At 49.0% G+C, this 20,569-nt stretch overlaps 1 protein-coding gene across 1 annotated transcript; it reads left to right on the forward strand.

The window, feature by feature from the left end:
• Nucleotides 1–303: 303 nt before the first annotated feature.
• Nucleotides 304–19,937, forward strand: ccdc178 (coiled-coil domain containing 178; the record flags this gene model as incomplete). Its single annotated transcript, XM_079750579.1, has 20 exons — nt 304–361; nt 924–971; nt 1,243–1,379; nt 1,517–1,575; nt 1,690–1,757; nt 2,603–2,815; nt 3,985–4,205; nt 5,617–5,759; nt 6,015–6,168; nt 6,279–6,374; nt 6,724–6,860; nt 7,277–7,460; nt 8,259–8,321; nt 8,662–8,823; nt 9,075–9,188; nt 9,350–9,495; nt 9,682–9,841; nt 12,847–12,996; nt 15,730–15,864; nt 19,707–19,937. 20 exons carry the CDS (start codon nt 304–306, stop codon nt 19,935–19,937), a joined length of 2,679 nt encoding a protein of 892 aa, XP_079606705.1.
• Nucleotides 19,938–20,569: the final 632 nt, after the last annotated feature.

Below are 20,569 nucleotides of genomic sequence, written 5' to 3' on the forward strand. Positions count from 1 at the left end.
ACCCCCCCCCCGCCCCCGGAAGCTCATTAACTGTTCATTAACTATTCAACACGGGGCTTAACGTTGTTTCAGACAGCTTTAACTACACCTGACCCTGGCGGTCTGGAGGAAGCAGCCTCATAGTTAGAGTAGCCTAGTAGTAGTGGCACTTGCAGCCTGACTTGGATTTGCAGCCACAACAGCTTCACTGTTTATTAAATTCATTTATTTTCAGATGCTGTGTAGTGTAATCTAAATGCAAATGTGAAGAACTCTCCAAAACAGATCGCTGGTGGTCGTGCTGTGGTCCTAGTCCTGCAAGGCATGCCTGAGGTGGAGCACACACGGTTCCCATCCAGGGAGGACAGACACAACCCACCAGGTCAGAGCGTGTGTTTGATCAGTGTCAGCTCTTTATTTGAGACTACCGTTACAGGTGGAGGCAGCTGAGCCCCCCCCACACACTCAAAATGGTGGGGGAGCAACTTTCATCACATTCATGCAACTGGAGACCGGGCCATTGTGCATGCTCTGAGGTCAAACTCAACATTATACAGTGTGTAGGCTGCTGTTCAGGGTGGACCTGCCTGTATATGAAGTAACGTTAGTAGTACTATAGTAGTATTCTATTGTAGAATATTCAGTATATTCCTCAGCATCAAGTGTTGAACCTTTGTTTATTATAGGTTGACGATGTCATATTAATGTTGTTTTTTGCTTATATGCAGGGAATTAGTGTAGTTAGTGGAATTTATTCCCACAAAAGGCCCATCTTCCCTTATTCGACCGAGTAAACAAGACTTTACCTTATTTGTTTAGTTGAACGAACGTCTCCATCGCTGCAGCGTGGCCTGTCGGCCGGCAGATGGCGACATTTTATAGCAAAGAAATGTGCAGTTGTGTTTTCCTTCGTGATTATTCCTGTGCTTCTTTCTACTCTAAAGTTGTGAAGGACCATGGAACCACAGAGAGCCAACCATTTAGCAACGAGGGTGAAGACGCCTACATTTTCCCTTCATTTTTTATTAAACTCCATTTTCTAACCTTTATAATCAGACCAATTAAATAGCTGTAACCCTATTAATCAATTATTTACATACCACTAATAATCCATTATTGATGATTGCTAATGATACAACATATGACAGACTCCATACGTCATTTGTTTAAAGCTGTTGGTGGTGTGCTGGTTTTGCGTGGTTCAGCCTCACTGTTGGCAGTCATGCATTGTCCCCGTAATTGCAATGTTTCTGGTCTCCGTAGATCAGGCAGATCTTCAAGCCGTCTGCCCCGGCAGACGTCGCAGTTGTGCCCTGGTTAACTCGCCCTCACCGTGTGTCAACAAAGCTATTTACCACATCCAGGAGCTGAAGAGGAAAGTGGAGATTTGGTGTCAACAGGTAAACTGTTGATGTTGTATGCAATCATACACATGAGAGGTCAGAAACCAAATTTCTTAGTGGGGGGGGGGGGGGGGGGGAGTGAAAAATGTAATCTCGGAAATTTATTTTGATTTGTCTTCCTCTTCTTCTTCCAGCCGGGGAAGAATATTCCCCACTGGACTCCTGACAAGAAGCAATTCAGCAAAACTTTCAGGTGAAGCCTCTGCTTCTCATGCATATCCCCTCTTTAGTATCAAATCATCACCATTCTGTCTGCATAGTGATGCCCTCACTCTTGATTTGTTTCTTGTCCTCGGTTTCGTACCAGTGACCCAGATGCAGGATCCATCATATCTACAGAGTTGTACATCGAAGGCATTGGACTCACCTTAAGGGGTAATTTTTCTACTTACAACCCTTTTCTCTCGCTGTATCTGTGTTCTTTATAAACAAACAATACCCTGGCAGTCTTTGTCCATCTTTTTGACAAAAACCTTGTCAGAAACACTGTGTCACCCATTAAAATTCAGAGCTAACTCATCATTGACAACTCATCAGCATGTAGCGTCATGCTAAAGCCTTGCTGCTAAATGCCACCATGCTAATCATCATACGTTACATAATAACAGCAGCATGTGGCGGCGGGAGAGCTAGCGGTCACTTTGTCTTCTGTGGAGGTACACAGCAGGGAGGAGTCAAACGTACTGCGTTGGTAACTCTTAAAATGAGGGTGCATTAATTAAACATGAGCTAACGTTAGTCAAGTCAGTAATAGGGGTGGGAATCACAGGGTACCGGTAAAAAAAAAAAAAAAAAAAATTCAATCCTATAACGATAATTCACGATATATGTCTAACGATGAATACAAACAGACTGTGAAAAGGTCTGGATTTCCTTCCTTTACAATAAGAGTACATTAATTCAACATGAACTAACGTTAGTTAAGTCAGTAATAAGGCGTTAACTACTGAAGGTACTGGAAGTCATGTTAACCAAGTAGTTAATTCATTCATTATTTGATAGGGTTAGCCCAAACAGTACCCTAACCAGAGTTACTTTAACTAACAAGAACTGAACAACAATTCATAATCCTTACCAAAAACCTACCCCCCCCCCCCACTAATCCTATACCCTAACCCTAACCAAGTGAGAGTAGTTAAGTCAGTAATAACGTATTAACTACCCGAGTTAGAGGTGTCAATGTGAGGGTCCATGTCCCTGTGTGTCTTCTGTGTGTGGAGGTCCAGCAGGCAGCGGGCCATGGTCACCACTCCGCAAGGAGACCAGCGACGTGCTGGTGGAGGTGGTGTACCTGCTGGAGCGGCTCGAGGCAGACCGGCAGGACGCCGAGGACACCCTGCTGACGGAGAAGGGGCGGAGGAAGCGGCTGGAGAAGCGGCTCCGCGGCGTGGCGCTCTGGAAGCAGCACGAGCACGCCACCGCCGTCCAGAAAGGTCAGGGGACGATGGTGTCGAGGTGTCGCTGAGCAAGACCCCTCACCCTGACTGTTCCTGGAGAGATGGCTGTCGCCCGGCGTGGTTGACCGCCGTGTGCATGAATGGGTGAATGTTGGGCAATATTTTAAAGCACTGTGAGTGGCCACTGGTTGGAAAAGCGCTGTAGAAATGAAGTCTTTTTACCATTTAGCCAGCAGGGCCTTAATGCAAACGAGCAAAGAGGGGTTAAACATACTGCGTTGGTAACTCTTTACAATTAGGATACATTCATTCAATGTTAACTAACATTAGTAAATGCAGTTATAAACATTAACTACTAAAGGTAAGGGTGTTCATGTAAGCTAAGTAATGAATTCATACATTATTTCTAGCATTAACCCTAACCCTAACTAGAGTAACTTTAACTAAGAATAACTGAACAATTCAGAAACCTAACCGTAACTCTAACCCACTTATCCTAAACCCTAAACAAAGCTACTTTAACTTACAACCCTAACCCGAACCCTAACCAGAGCAACTTTCACTAACCAGAATTGAACTACAATACAAAATAAATATGCTAAATGACCATAATGCTAACCCTTATGCTCTATTATAATGCTTATTGCTGCGTTAACTAATATTAATGAATGGTTATTTAATGTACCGTTAGTGTACAGAGTACCCCTTGCGTCTTGCCGAGGGATGCCTCTATGCTAGCCTGGACATCAAAGCAATACCTTCCCCCTGGGAGTCACTAACCATTACCCCATCCTAGAGCGATGCTTAGCACCTCCTAGCAGGAGGTGAAACCATTACCGCTCCTGTTTCCTGGTGTCTGACAACGCACACAGCCGTGTGTGTGTGTTGGTTATCTTGACACAAATTCAAACAAAGGTCTTTTTCTATGTCATGTCTGCGTGTCCTTCACACATTAATGCAAAAACACTCCAGACTCCAGCAATCTTAATCATCACACGTGTACATATACATTTTCCTTTAACCACATCAATGTATTCATGTATTCTTCAAACAGATTCACGTGGTCATATAACAATGGATTCAAATGTTCATATAACAACGTCTTCACATGTTCATCTATCAATGTATCCACGTGTTCTTACAACATATTTGCGTGTTAATATAACAACATATTCACTTGTTCATTTAACCACACATCCACACAGAGCACGAGGCGTGCATCCGGGACATCAGCGAGCTCCAGTGGCACCTGAAGCATCGGCGGGCGGCGGCCGAGGGCCAGCAGGGGAAGCTGGCCGGCCTGGAGCTGGTGAACGGGCGCCTGCACGAGGACATCGCCGCGGCCCAGAGACAGGGCCCCCTGCTCAGGGAGAAGACGGAGCAGGAGACCCGCCTCCTGGAGGAACTCACCGCCGCTCAGACCCAGGTCTGCTCCCTGGAACCGCCGGGGTTTTCCAGGCGGGATTTCAGGATTACAGGAGTCACGCCCGGGGGGCTCGACCCCGCCGGTGTGGCCCGGGTGACTGCAGCCTGGTAGCGACCCGGGTTCGATTGCGACCTGCGGTCCTGAGTTCCGTTGCCATTCCCTCTCTCTCTCGGCCCTCCTTCCTCGCTCTCTCTTCACCCTTCCTGTCCTTTAAGGTCCTATATTATACCACCGGGTGTGAGTGTGATTAGCCATTACAAGCTGTTTGGAAAATCTGCCTCTCCCTGTGTTTTAGTGACATCACAAGTGGGCGTGTCCACCTAGATGTGTGCTGGAAAGATGAGCAACATTTGCTACAGTCCACTGGGTAGGCTGGTAGAATGATCTATCCAGCGTACATCTAGTTGGACACGCCCACTTTTGATGTCACTAAAACACAGGAAGAGGCAGATTTTAATGGCTAGGTTGTAACAGGTTGTAATGGCTAATCATACTCACACCTGGTGGCATAATATGGGACGTTTTAAAGGAATAAACGCCGACATAGATGAAGAGAAAAGTATGGCTACCTCATATTTCTGTTGTGATATCAAGCATGATTATCATGTTGTCGAATACAAAGCACGTCAAACTATGAACGAGGAAAAATAACAACTTTAGAAGTATTGCATTTATCCACGACTAACACGAAAAGTCCGATTGAAAAGCGAATTCACCTATCCATTCAGTCGGTGCCGCTTCTTCCTGCAGTCGGGGGGGGGGGGGGGGCGGGGGGGGCTTTCTACACTCTTGTGGCTTCGTCGAGAAAGGTACTGGGAGGGGTCACAGAGTGGTTGAGTGGTCCGGTGCGCTCTCCCGGGGAACCATCTGTGTTCTGTGTACTCCGAACCTGTGGCTCTGAATGTGAATCCAGTCGACGCTATGGGGGGCCATCTCACTCGCTCTCGTTTACTCCCTCACTGTTCCCTCTGTCTTTCTGTCCTCAGTTTGTTGCTTTAAGTGTGTCTGACGGATCGGAAGACATAAGCAGTAGGAGGTTGTTGTTGTGTTAGCATTTTGTGTAGTTTATATAAGGCGCTGATATCAGTGTTGGTGTTTGAACATCTGCCCTTATCAACAACCCGGATAAAGCTGAGATCTACCCGTTTCATAAAATAATCGATGCAGGTTAATGTGCGCTCTGAAAACAATACTGACGGCCAACAAGTATCTCTCTGGATAAATAGCGTCGCTGTTTCAATGCTTAGCTTTTCCCCTTGTGAAATGGAGTTGTCGGAGTTGATGAATTTTCTTATGAAACATTCAATGTTTTCACATTGAGCTCAAACACAGACGGATTCATTACTGTCATCTCATCTGCTTTAATACCTTTTTTTTACTTTAGATGTGTGGTTTCTTTATGTATGTTTAGGCTGATCGTGCTCATGAAGAGTCCAGCAGTAATCTCCAGTTACTGAAGGAGGAGCTGAAGAAGATGGAGGAAAAACACAGCACCAGGAAGAAAGCCATGAGCTCTCAACTGACGGACATCAGGATCCAGAAGGCCAGCCGAGAGTGAGAAACCAAGAGCTTTCATTAGCCATTAAGAAACACTAACGTTAAAAAGCCACCTTTTAAAAACGAGCCGGCCTCCCCTTTAAAACATAAAATAGTTTATTACCATTAATAATAGTTTATTAATGGTAATCAATTTTAGTTTGAGTACATTTGCTATTATAACCTTTGTATTATCGTCACTCAGGGCTGAGTTACCGGTTTTAATTCACCCCACTTGACAGTGAAATTTTTGTTTTTCTGTTTTGTTTCCAGAATGGAGTTCAAACAGTTAGTGGCACTTTGGGAAAAACAGTGCGTTTACCTGAAGGAGACGAAGGAGTTAGTGGCTCTGAGGGAACAACAGTGCACCGCCATACAGAACCGTATTCCTGAAATGGAGGCGCTTGAGTCTAGTGCGGGCCAACAGGTAATGGAGACGGCGGCGTAATGTGTAAACCTGGGCATAACGTCTGAGGAGAGAGGCGCTGTGTAAAATATAGCAGACTGCTAATGCACTCGGCGCAATTCAATTTCCAGGTTTTGGAATTGGAAATCGAAATTGGCGAAGAGACGAGGAAAAGCGAGAAATTAAGAGAACAACTTACTAAGTTGCACAATGATATTCAGCAAACTGTAAGTAATCTCATTAGTGTCTTAAATGATATCGCCCACCTCCCCCCCGACAAAAAAAACCTCATTATAATGACATGTTCACGCTCTTCCCTTGTATTAGCGCTTGTTAGCACTGCTGCTTTTGTTCACTAATAGAGGTTCGCTCAGTGCGTTAAGATCCTCAATAGCACTGCCAAATATAGGGGCCTAATTACCATCACAGCCACACATGATACCAAACAATACACACCCCCCAGCTAACGGCCACTGGTAGCACAACAAGAGAAAGAGTCCGAGAGTCAGCCTCGCGTCTGTGTGTGTGCTCCTCTCTCCTGTCTCCTGTCTCCTATCCCCTATCCTTCGCGGCCAGACGCTGGAGGGCGACGAGGAGGTCGCCCGCCTGGAGGCCGAGGTCCAATCAAAACGCATGGTTCTCTCAGCCCTCAGCGAGGACAACCTCCACCACCAAATGGAAGAGGAAGACCTCCTCAAGAAGACATCGGACAGGTCGGTCCTCTCTCCCGTTGAACCACGAGATCTGTTCTCTTCCCACCTTGTCGCGTGGTAATCGGTCGGCATGTTGCTCAGGAGGTAGAGCTCGGTTGGCTGGTAACCGGAAGGTTGCTGGTTCGATCCCCGGCTCCTCCTAGCTGAGCGTCGAGGTGTCCCTGAGCGAGGCGCCTCACCCTGACTGCTCCCGACGAGCTAGCTGTCGCCTTGCATGGCCGACACCGCCGTCGGTGTGTGAATGCGTGTGTGAATGGGTGACTGTGAGGCAGCATTGTAAAGCGCTCTGAGTGGCCACTGGTTGGAAAAGGTCTGCATAAATGCAGTCCATTTAATCCGCACAGCGGCAACACGCGTCTCGTCTACGTGTTGGTTTTTGCGTTGCTGAAGCTCGATTCCACCTCCCCCCCCCTCAGCGTGAAGGCGGTGAAACAGATGCAGAAGGACAAGAAGCTGATGGTCAAGACGATCAGGGAGAAGGAGGATCAGAGGGAGGCCATCCAGGTGGAGTTGACCCAGGTTGTGGACCACCACGCCGCCACCAAGGCCCGGCTGGATGAGCAGCAGGAGATCGCCCTCAAGGAGGAGGAGAAAAACAGGGTGGGCCCCGGTCGAAGCCTGTGTGGAACGCCATGTTGGGTTGGAGTCCCTATCGACAGAGAATTAGGAATTCAGATGCATGTCATTACATTTACATTTACATTTAGGGCATTTTGCAGATGCTTTTATCCAAATCGACTTGCAATAAGTACATTTGTCAGAAGAAAGAGAAACAATATATATATCCCTTTCGGTACAGTAAGGATGTTCATAGAACCAAGTGCCAAGCACTAACAATTGTTAGGTTAACCCATTCCCCATACACAACCAAGATAGCTAGGATAAGACGCTACACAATGCTAAGTACTGTTTTGAATTGAAAGGAGGTACAACATATAATAAGTGTGTACATTAAGTGCCAGGAAGTAAAACATACAAAAAGTGCATATCATTAAGGAGCAGGGAAGGGTTGGAGAATCTGGCTTACTAGGCCATTTGGGGATTGACAGTGAGGATCGAACCCAGAACATTGAGGATGGGAGTCGAACACTTGGGCCACGACACTGCATTGCACCGTATTCATTGTACATTTTTTGGATGTTGCATTTCAGTTGAAGCCCGTTTTGAACATCATGTTGGGTTCCCGTCCCTATTGACTGAGATTTAGCAAGAGGGTTTTATCCAAAGTGACTTGGATTCAGATAACTGTCGTTATGGAGCAGGGCTGGGTTAGCTAGCTTACTAGGCTATTGGGCTATCGACATTGGGGATCGAACCCAGAACACTGAGGTTTGGGCCAATGCACTGTATTGCACCGTATTCATTGTACATTGTTTTGGCCGTTGCGTTTCCACACAGACAGCCATCGATAGCCTGAAGAAAGAGCTGGCAGACCAGATGAAAGCCAGAGCCCTGCTACAGGTGCGTTATGTTTCTGATGTTAACCTTGTGTCATATGTGCGTATCATATGTGCGTATCTATATGCGGTTATTTGCATTGGAGCTCAGGCCACCATAGTGCATTTAAACCCTATCCAGGAGATTTACTAGTTCAGATTTAATTTCTCTTGAAGAGTTTAAGACCCAACTTCCATCATGCGCTGCTGCCATGTACTTTTCTGTGTGTGTGCGTGTGTGTGTGTGTGTGTGTGTGTGTGCGTGTCTGTGTGTGTGTGTGTGTGTGTTATTTTCATCTCCCTTCAAGCATAAACTTGGGGAGTTTTTTCTTTTATGTGCTCTGTTTTACTGTCTTCTATCTCAGAGCCAATGTGCAATGATCACTGAAGAATTACAGCGGGCGCGCTGGAGCTCAGAGCAGGCCAATCGGAAACTACACCAGGAGCACGAGGAGGCGTTGGCGGCTAGCAGATTGCTGGAGACCCGCATTGAGATGCTGAGGAAGCTCTACCAGCAGAAGACACAGGTAGTAGGAATCTGTTAAGAAGACTGCCGTCATTTACATTGAGGGCATTTAGCAGACGCTTTTATCCAGAGCGACTTACAATGAGAACATTTTTTCAAAAGAAAGCAAAACAATTTTTCAATGCCAGTACATTAAGGATGTTCATAGAAACGAGTGCCAAGCACTAGCAATCACTAGGTTAACCCGTTCCCCTGCTAAAGGTGTCGGTTTGAAACCCTCTGCTTATGCTTGTCGTTTATTCGTTCTTTCAGAAAATTAAGAATTTGAAGGAGCGTTTTGGGGAAATGCAGCGTCAACACCAGAAGACTTCGGCGAAACTCGAAGAGGAGAAAAATCTCAAAGTCGACCGATTGAACGCTATGAAGGTGAGTCCGGCCCCGGTTCAAGCGCCTTCAGACACGCTTAAATAGTCACAACTCCTGAAATTGGAATTTCCCAGCAGGTTTGCTCAATAAGACCATGGCTGTGTGTGAACGGAGTTGCATTGCAAGGATATACTATTGTCGTCCTTATGCTTTTTTCGCAGGAGTCCTTCACTGCCACTACAGAGAGGTTTGACTACGCTCTGAGCAGGATCAGTGACCTAACAAACAAGTCAGATGAGTACAGCGTGTCCTCGCAAACGATGGAGAAAACCGCCAAAACCCTCGGGAAACACATCGAACAACTCCAGTAAGAGCCTTTTTTTTATTTAATGACAGTGAATTTTAAAAATGATATTATCCCTGAATCGAGATCCATCATTGACCACTTAACGCAAAAAGTCACCACGTTACAAAAAAAAAACACTTTAATGGCCTCTAAGACGGACTCAGTCTGGCTCGTTATTAATGATGAATTAATTTTTCTACTTTTCAGGGCAGTTTTTGACGTGGTGGCATTCCAGCAGCAATCAGCGACGGGGCTAATGAACACTCTGCAGTCAGATATGAAGAACTGTCTGCAGAGAACGCAACACTGCGAGGACGTCCACGCAGCTCACTACGCTGCAAGACAAAGGAAAATGGAAGACACGAAGGTAATTCAACACGTTACCACTCTGTCACGGCGTGTAACTTGACACGCTTCACCGGGAAACCCGTAACACACCTTGAACCCCCCCCCCCCCCGCCTTGTGTCAAATAATACTGTGAAATAATACTACAAGGAAACGGCGAGTGAGAGAAATCTTTCATTGTTTCTGTATTTGTGGATTAGTGTCAGCAAATGACTTGTCACAATCCTTTCCCCTTAAGATGCTGGGCTGTTTTTTTTCTCTCTTTTCTTTCTTTCCTTTTTAACCGAGAAGAGAAAAGGGCTGAAAGCAATTAAAATTACAAGCCATGGTCCATCTTGTTTAAGTGCTTTTCCCCACAAATGACAACTCTCTGTTCTCATGCCGATCGCCGAAGCGGCCCGCTTTGATGATGCATGTCCAGGTAGGATTCAGGCCGGCCCCCTTGCTGACCCACAGATCCATACCTCACCACAATAACATCATCAGCGTCCAAACTCATATCTCTAACCCCTTTAAAACAAATTGACAATCCAATGCTGGTTTTAATGTCCCTCCCCTGAAATAAATTATCATTCCAAACGCAAGGTACGGAGAATCCCAGATACAAACCGAACAAAACACCGCAACACCCTTTTTGCGGTGGAAAGCGTGATTTATTTAAAGTTTTCATCTGCGGGGATTATCAGCCCCAGACAGAGGCTCTCTCCCTGCTGATGGGGGTTTCACATGGCTTATCTAATGTGAAATCACCATGTGGTATATAGTTTCATTAAACGGTGATCAAGAATGCATTAGTTCAAAACAAGAAAAGGCAATGGAGCCTGCGCCGCCATGCATCCAAGTGCAGCAACTTTAAGGAAGTTGTTGGCGTGAGACAATTTGAGAATTAGAGAAGTCTTCCTCATAGACACAAAAAAAACCCATTAGCCAGATCCGAGTCAGCCATGCAGAGACTGGGAGAGGGCGGGGGAGGGTGAGGGGGGGGTTAGCATTCTCACTTGATGAAATAAAATGGAAATAACAATGCTCCTTTTACCAAATAAAAGGAAACGTTGCAGTGGTGAAATTGGTTATTTTAATCAAGGACACTAATATAAAGTTCTCTTAATGTGGGCCATTTGTGTAAGGCGCAGGGGCCCATCAGAGCACTAAGATATGCTGCACTCGGAGGTCCACCAGAGAGGAGTTTCACAGATATGACACTCCACGTCTACCAAACCCTGGCTCTGTTGTCGGCCTTCTTCCCGGTGTGGTGTGGATGAGTATTGATCTCACATTGGGGGACGTTTCAAAGTAGACGTGTTATATCGAAGGTAAATCTCTATTAGTGGTGGAGTTGTCCTTTGTCAGTGCCCCAGTGAGGCTGATTGCCAGGTAATGGTGCGATTATAATGGGTGGTGCGTCAACAACAGGAAATGGTGCCGCGCGGCAGGAAGTGGGGCCATTTTGTTGTGCTCCAAATATCAATAGGTGAGCAACGGCTGAAAGTCATGGGAATATAGCGGATATCCATTTCATTCTTCTTCTGGTCTGTCCATTGTTGGTATATGCGGATGATAAACTTAAAAAGCAAAAAAAATAGAATTAATAATTTCATCTAGTTGGTTAGCATAAACAGCTCATCTCCAACCCCCCCTTCCATAAAAAAAGTGTCACATATTATAACGTTTTGTTTATTAAACCTAACATTATTACATTGTTTTTTTTCTTCGAGATACACCAATCTGTTAATGTGATCAGAAGCTTGTCGCTTAAGAAACGAGCACAAAGTAAACAATTCAAACTGCCGACGTGATCAGTTTCTTATGGGCGATGGAGTGTAATCTGTTCCATTTACACTTCACCACGGCGTCAGATGGGCTTTGTCAGTGCTGCATGGAGTAATTAAACCTGAAATCAATAGCAGGCATTTGTCATGTTTACAGCCCCTCTTTCTGCTGGGTTACACCCATCACTTTAGTGCTGTTCTGTTTTACTGCAGAGACACACTCCATTATGTCTGCAGGTAGAGTTGAGATATGCACCAGCCACGCATCCCATACTCGGGGAAATGATGTTCCGATGGAAAAGGGGACATGCAAAAAGACATTTATTCATCGCAATTTATCTGCCCGGTTCCACTGAATAGTGTCCGGTGCAGGGTTTTCTGTTTTTCCGTCTTTCTCTTCCTCGTTTTTGTTCCGGCCCTGAAATTAGGTTGGTTTGCCCTCAGCTAGACTGACTTCACACAGAAAAAACAAAAAGAGTAGTTTCAGTTTTCACAGTTTCAGCTCTGAACACCCCACGTCCTTGTGTCTGGACTTTGTAAACTAAGCTTTGTTTACATCTCCGATACGTCGGTTGCCTGCTTATTTCTACAGAGCATGCCATGTTTCTAGTTTTGTATCCAGCCTGTATTGAACTCTACCCGCTGGGAGTCATGGGACTGTGATCCATACATGTGATCAGTTGGTCATGCACCTGGTGTCCTGAAACATTTACATTTTAAGACGTTTAAGTCGCTTTTATCCAAAGCATTCATGCACACATTCACACACCGACGGAGGTGTCAACCAAGCAGGGCAACAGCAAGCTCTTCAGGAGCAGTTAGGGTGAGGTGTCTTGCTCAGGGACACCTCGACACTCAACTAGGAGTAGCCAGGGATCGAACCAGAAACCTTCCGGTTACAAGTCAACCCGCACTACCTCCTAAGCCTCATGCCGCCTAATAGAGAGTCGTACACGGCGCCTCTGCAAATATTTAGTGTGTGTGTCGCGGCAGCTTGTGTCAGGCAGACCTGACAGACCTATCACAAACCTTATGGCATCTGTCATAGTAGAAACCACTTCTTGAACATAGGAAGCACGAGCACAGGTACTTTGACCAGAGTGTCAAACTCAGAATACCTGGTCATCTTGACTGTCTCCGATTTCTGCCAGAACTATCAACCCTCCGGTTACCAGCCAACCCGCTCTACCTCCTGAGCTACTGCCGCCCCCCCATTCCCTGTCAGAGACTCCACTTTGTGTGTTTCCGTGTCCCCAGGAGGCCCTGAAACAGGCGCTGAGGGACAACACCGCGTTGGCCCACCAGTACAGCGAGCTCCAGCAGAGCCTCCTGACAGCCAGGACGGATGCGGCCCGCGTGCTGCACCAGAGGAACCTCGCAGAGGGCTCCTTCCACTTCCACACACAGGTAGCCTCCTGCCACATGCCCTGGGGTTGATGTCAAAGCGTATGGTGTCGTGACCTCCCCTTCCTTTGGGACCTTCTTTGGGCCTTTCAAACCTTTACGTCATCTTCTGCGTTCTTCTGCATCCGTTCGGTTCTGCCGAGTTCTATACTCTCTCACTCACTTTCTCTGTCTCTGTGTCTTTCTTTCTTTCTTTCTCTCTCTCTCTCTCTCTCTCTCTCTCTCTCTCTCTCTCTCTCTCTCTCTCTCTCTCTCTCTCTCTCTCTCTCTCTCTCTCTCCACTGTTCCACAGTGTCTGGAGTGCTGGCTGGCTGGCTTCGCATGGGCAGTAATTTCTAGGATGGTTTTAGTTGGGCAACCAATGAGGAGGTTACTGCAGCAATCTAATAACGATGAAATAACTTGAGTGGGGGAGGATGATGGATGTGACATGATGTAATGTGGGCCCTCTCCACCCAGAGGGAGTGTGTGGAGAGTGAGAGAGAGAGAGAAAGAGAGAGAGAGAGAGAGAGAGAGAGAGAGAAGAGAGAGAGAGAGATTTTTTTTATGAATAGTGTTAAAGTTGAAAATCTAACAAAGAATACACAATTATTAATTCACATTTCTTAGTGATTATGTCACGTGATCATAAGTTTCTCTCGGCCAACACACACACACACAAACACACAAGTTTGAGGTCTGTAAAGATAGAGCGCTGAAGGCGTAGCAGCAAGCGGTCTTGGCTAATCAAGAGGGACGAGCCAAACTCCCTCTCTCTGCAGAGGCTTTATATTCTCTGACACCAAGTAACTTAAAACAAAGAATCACAGACGACAAGACCGGCAGCAGGCGGGCACCGCTCCCAACGCCAGCGACACATATTCGCAGCATTTGTTTTTATTGTTGTTGTTCCAGGACCAAAATGACTAATACCGTTACTTGAGTAATTACTCATCTAACGGCATGAATGTTATCGAGTGAGAAATGCATGCAGGAAAAGGAAAAAAAAAAAGAGAAGAGAAATCCTGTGGACAGGATTTGCCACGCTCGTGATCAAAGCCTGATTTGCTCTCCCTTCTGTCCTGCTTCCCGGTCACTTTTGTTTGTTCGTCTCCACACACACACGCACACATGCGCGCGCAGCGCGCGCACACACACACACACACACACACACACACACACACACACACACACACACACACACACACACACACACACACTGTCGCCCCTGTTCCTTCTCCCTGTAATGCTTCCTCCTCTGAAACTGTTGGGAGTGTTTCCTTATTATAAAGAGAACACATTGTTTGGGTTTTAATGCACAAAGAGGGTGTTTGTACTTGTTGTATATGTGTATATGTTGTATAGATACAAGGCTGAGAAAACGCTTATATTATCTGTTTCTGCTGTTGAGTTATCGCTTCCTTGGCGCTCTGTCGACAGCTTAACAGCTCAGCCTCCAAACAGCTACCGTATTAGTGGATGTATACAGTAACATGACACACACACTCACACACACACACACACACACACACACACACACACACACACACACACACACACACATATACATACAAACCTCACCCGAACCCATTAAGCCCAAAGAGATAACAAGGAAACACCAACAACATGTGTTTATGCAGATGATATTATATCCTTTCTATTTACTATCGGGCCGCAGGCGTTTATCCAATAAAACGCACAGTAGATTTAAATCAAGATAAGATTAAATAAAAGTTACGTCCTGCGTTGTCGTTAAGATGCAGGTTAGGGACCGCCTCCGGACAGACAACTGCGGCCACGGGCTCGAACCCAGTACCTTAACCACATCCCCCCCCCCCCCCCGTTGCCATAGCGGCCCTAACCATCCTCCCCTCCCTCCCCTCGCCGAAGGGGCTACTGCTGTCTTCTCTGGACGACTACATGTAAACATGGATCTGTTTACGTGGGTGCTTTCAGTTCTCGGGGGGGACGGCTTTCCTTTCCAACAAAAGAGGGCTACGGTCGTGCCGAGTACATTCCACTTATTGTCTTTTCTCCGGAAGCTGATGGCTGAGCTAATTCGCTTTGGTTTTTGTCTATGCACCGGAGAACACATTGCCAAGGAGTGATAAGCTCTGAAGGAAAAGTGGAAGCGATGAGAGGAAGGGGAGAGGGAGAGGGGGGGGGAGCCATGGCATCTATCAGAATTTAAAACCCCTTTGCACGGAAGAAACAGTGTTCAAATAATAAAGGGAGCAGCATGTCTTTTTCCGAGAGACCAGGAATAATTTCTGGTTGCGGTGGGGGGTTCATGACTGTGTGTATGTGTAAAATATGTCTTGGGGGGATTGGTATAAAGTTAAACTGGGTGAAGTAGAAATATTTTACTCATCAGCTTTGCAGTCACAGAGTTTGCCTCGGCTAGAACAAAACTACTGGAGCATTTAGAGAAAATTAACCCCCCATCCTGGCAGCCAGATGTGACTGGATTCTGATGAGTGCACACGAGTGGGCAGAGAAAGCAAGAGACTGTGAAATTCCTGTCAGGCCCGTGTACTGCAGAATGGGCTATTGACTGCTTTCTCTATTCCCCTCCATCATTCTTCTTGAACACTGCCATTAATTTCCTTTCCTGCCTTACCAATTCCTTTTTCCCTGCCGTGTCTCTCCCTCTCTGTCTCTCTCTCACTCTGTTTTCTCCCTCTCTCTCTCTGTTTCCTTCTCTCTTCCTCTCTCCTGCTCTCTCTCCCTCTCCCTCTCTTTCTTCTCCCCCTTTAGCTGTCTTTGTTGCAGGGGAGGATGCACAAGGCTATGGTGAAATACTTCAAACAGCGCCGGCTCTACAGCCGGGCTGAGCTGGCCCGCTTCCAGGCTCTCTCTCAGGAGACGGACCGGAGAGCCGGAGCAGCACAGGTAGTTTGCACGTATGAAATATGTTCTCTGAGAACCCCAGCACAACACTACAGCACTACAACACCCAGCCCAGTGGCACCATGCCCCCTTCCTCATCCACCCTCCGTGCCAGTCAAGGTTTATATTCAACAGTGTTGTGTGTGTGTGTGTCTTTATATAGAATATAGTCATTCACGCACGGTGGAGAGAGAGAGAGGACGCCCCCCCCCTCCCCCCTCTCTCTCTCGCCCCGAGTTTATGAAAACGATTGAAATCTTAAAACGGCCAATCGCCTCGGACCCGGGCGGGTCAGGAGGAGACGGGGGGGGCGCAGCGGTGCGAAGGCGTCTGACAATGGCTGCCGCCGCGCCGGGGAATAGGAGCCGCCACTCTCACTCTGCACATACACTCGTCAGGACCCCCACTGATGTGATGGATGGGGGTGTCGCGGGGAGTGCTCCGACCACCCCCCCCCCCCCACCCCTCTGTCCGAGGGCGCCCGTGTATCTCTCTCCAGACGACTCTCTCATAGACCAGCGCTATCAGCCTCTCTCTCCGACGCCATCGCATGTTCTCACCCCTCCCGCTTACCTACCGCCGATCCGATTGGTCGTTAATTGCGGAGAGAGGGGGGAAGGGGCGGGGCGAACGGATGTGTCTAGTGCACAGGAAAGTGGGCGGGAGGGAAGTAGGTTGGGTTTGGAGCGCAATGACCTTCTCAGGTGCATATTCTGCAAAGTTGAGAAAGTGGGGATCTTCAATTAAGGTGGGGGGGGGCTAATCGGTGTCTAATCTGCGCGCTGACGTGGGATGAGGTCGAAGCGGACGGAGGGACAGTGATGAATCTTCGTGAGGGATCCTGTCCGGGCGTTAATGCGGACGCGTGCCAGCGTGACGGAGCGCCGCGCGGAACCAACGGCCGCCGAGAACACGCTCGGTTCGGAGCTGCCTGGAGACTTGGTCTCTCTTACTAGCAGCACCACCACCACCACCCACACCACCGACCTGTACAGCACCACCAGGCCCAAAACGCCACCGCCACCACCCCCTACAGCACCACCACCAGCCCAAACAGCACCACCACCTCACCCCCTCCACCCCCTCATCACGAGCGCCTCTTCACCACCACCACCTCAGCGACTCCACCTCCTACAGCAACACCACCAACTCTCGAGTCATTGTTACTTAGCTAGAGACAAGAGCCACGTCACCACCACCGGCCGCACCACCACCACCTCTCAAGTTAGTGTCGCATGGCTGCCTGACACCAGCACCACAACCGGACTCATTGGGGTGGTGTGACTCGGGTGGTGTAACTCGCTGAGATTCCCCCAAAGACACGACTGGCAAACATTTGATTGGAACTTTCTTTCCTTTTCTCCGTCCTTTTTATTTCTTTTGGCCTGATTTCTTTTCCGAGGAGCAGCTAGTGAGCTCCCTCGCCCTCTACCCCGTACCTAGAGGAGGGTTACCTCCATGTATATCTGTGTATGTTTATGTTGGAGCCGCCCAGGGTCGCTCCAGACATTACAGGGGCCAGTGACGTGGCACTGCCTCCCCCCCTCCCACACACAAACCCCCACCCCTCAGCAGATCACAGCTCAAGGCAGGGTGCAGCGGGGCGCAGAGGGAGGGAGAGGGAGGGCGCGGAGGGGAGAGCGAGGGGGAGAGGGGGGGGTGGAGCTATCAGAGAGCTGCAGTGTGTGAAGGACAAAAGAGCCGGTGCATTCAAGCGCGCCGCACCGCCAACCGTCACGGCCCAGCGCAGGGTCCGACCGGGCAGGCAGGGAGGGAGACGGGCAGGCAGACAGGCAGTGAGGCAGACAGACAGTGAGGCAGACAGACAGGCAGTGAGGCAGACAGACAGGCGCTGAGGCAGACAGACAGGCAGTGAGGTAGGCAGACAGGCAGTGAGGCAGGGAGACAGTGAGGCAGACAGACAGAGAGACAGGCAGACGCACAGGCAGATAGACAGACAGGTTTGCAGACAGGCAGAAAGACAGACAGGCAGACATGCAGTGAGGCACAGACAGGCTGACAGACAGATAGAAAGACAGACAGGCAGGCAGACATACAGGCAGATAAGCAAACAGGCAGGCAGACAGGTAGACAGACAGACAAGCAGACAGAGAGACAGGCAGGCAGACAGATGGGCAGCCAGACAGCCAGTGAGGCAGACAGACAGGCAGGCAGTGAGGCAGGCAGACAGGCAGTGAGGCAGGCAGACATGCAGTGAGGCAGACACAGGCTATGAGGCAGCCAGACAGACAGGCAGTGAGGCAGACAGGTATTGAGGCAGGCAGGAAGACAGACAGGCAATGAGGCAGGCACAGGAGTCGGCAGGCAGACAGCCAGGCAACCAGGCAATCAGGCAGACAGGAACGCAGGCGGGCAGTCAACCAGGCAGATGGACAAGTAGTTAGGCAGTGAGGCAGACAGACAGGCAGGCAGGCAGACAGGAAGCACTCACTTGAGACAGGCTCCGGTGAACCCCCCCCCCAGGTAGAGAAAGCACCAGCAGCAGCAGCAGGAACAGAGAAGTAGTGCAGCAGTATTAGTGAACATAACGACCCTCAGGGCTCCTCCCAGGAGAACATCACCCCGGCTTATTACACTTAGAACGCAGGCAGGAGCCATTTAATAAGCTCCGGAGCCACCATACAACGCCATGCATTAAAGAAACATTATCCTACACGCACACAACATGAGCGGTTCACCTCGCCTCCGACAGCATAGAGAAACCCAAACCGGACGTACGCCCCGACCCCTGGATCCTCCTCCATCATGTCCACTTAACCCCGCCTAGGAGCCCGGCGTCGGGGAGACGCCGGCCGTAGCTCCCTGCACTGGGGGGGGGGGGGCCGGCGGGCGGGAGCCCACCACCACAGCGACATTAAGCTGCCCGCGAGGAGCCAGAGAGGAGGAGGAGGAGGAGGAGGAGGAGGATGAAGGCCGAGGAACCCTGGGGTGATGGGGGTGGACGGGTGGATGTCTGGCTGGGTGGAGGGCTGGGTGGGCTGGTGATGGTGGAGGAGGCGGAAGAGGCGATGTGGAGGCTGTCATCCTGTCAAGAGTGGGCAGTTCGGCTTTTTTTTTTCTCCCCTTCTTTTTTTCTGCCAGTTTACACAGGGGATGGCATAATTGACAATGGCTAACAGCGGCGAGTAGTGCAGCGCCTTGTTGAATGGCCAGTAATGATTGGAGCAGACACCAACCCACCGCCCCTATCCCGGGGGACAGTAATCCAAAGATCCTGTTTCTGATATAATTGTTAGTCAGAGAATTTCTGCATGGCTAGGCCGCTTCACATTCCCCAAGCTGGTTGACAGTGCCAGTGCAGTTTAATAGAAAAACTAGATGCTGAGGTTTTTTAAAAGCAGAGAGAGGCAGTGAACCTCCACGCTGGTTCACCAGGAGCCTCTTGTTCTGCTCCTCCACGAGAAAATATATAGGACAAGACCGAGGGAGAAGGAGAGAGAGAGAGAGAGAGAGAGAGAGAGAGAGAGAGAGAGAGAGAGAGAGAGAGAGAGAGAGAGAGAGAGAGAGAGAGAGAGAGAGAGAGAGAGAGAGAGAGAGAGAGAGAGAGAGTGGTAACTTTTATTTTGGGTTACTTTCGCTAACTGGTAGAGGCAGCGCCTGCGTGGATCGGGGATAGGGGGGGTGTAAATAGAACGGACGTTATGATGGTGGTGGTGGGGAAGAGGAGGACGAGGGAGGGGTCTGCCAGGGATCCTCAGTGCTGCACAGACTACACTGGAGTGTCGAGAGCAACCCAGGCCCTCCTGTCCTCCCTTAATAAACCAGCCTAGTCATTTATCGATTGCCTTTCACCGAAGCCCCCCGCCTCCCGTACTCCCAAACAGGGCGACTTGTCAGCAGCCATCCGGCGCCTCTCTGCGTTCCAGCGGTCGTTGACGGATGACTCCGAAGCCGCCGCCGCCACCGCTGCTGCTGCGGCTGAGGATGATAATGATGATGATGGTGGTGGTGATGATGATGATGGTGAAGGTGCCGTGGTCAACAGACGCGCCGCCCTGCGCGTCGCCTTCAAGCTGAGCTCGGCAAACGCCCTCGCACCACGGCCACGGTCGTAATTGGACGTTCACCTGGACCCAGACAACTTACTTACCCGTGCACGCTTCACTACGCTTCCCCCCCATCCCGTCTCCCCCCTCTCTCGCCCCCACCTCCTCTCTCTCTCTTTCCATCTTCCACTCTCTCACTCCCTCACTCCAGTAGAGGCAGATCCATAACAATGAAACAGGTGACTTTCATGCTGCTGTCAGGACTGATCTCATTTTAGCTGGGTGAATGATTGCAATTGGCTTTGCCTCATCAGATAATTAATCTATGTCACCATTAATTGGAAAAGAGAATAATTACAGGCAGTGTTGACAGAAATTCTACGCTCCCCCAGATCCCGGCGTCTAATTAGGGGCCCGCCGCGAGATCCCCTGACCCGCGGCCCCCTGGGCGCCTAGCGACCCGCGCCCGCTTGACCGTGGCCGCGGGGAACACACACTAGCCCCCCTCCCCGCCTCCCAGCAAACGCTATGTTTTTATTTTTCCTGATCAATCACAACCCACCATACCATACCATCAACCCCCCCCCACCACACACACACACACACACGCTCGTATACATACACACCCCACTACCCCTCTCTATCTTCCCTCTTGCTGTCTCCCCCCCCCCCCCCCCCCCCCTCTCTCTCGCTCTCTCCCC

This window comes from Pollachius pollachius, assembly GCF_949987615.1.
Source record: "Pollachius pollachius genome assembly, chromosome: 14".
Classification (NCBI taxonomy): Eukaryota; Metazoa; Chordata; class Actinopteri; order Gadiformes; family Gadidae; genus Pollachius; species Pollachius pollachius.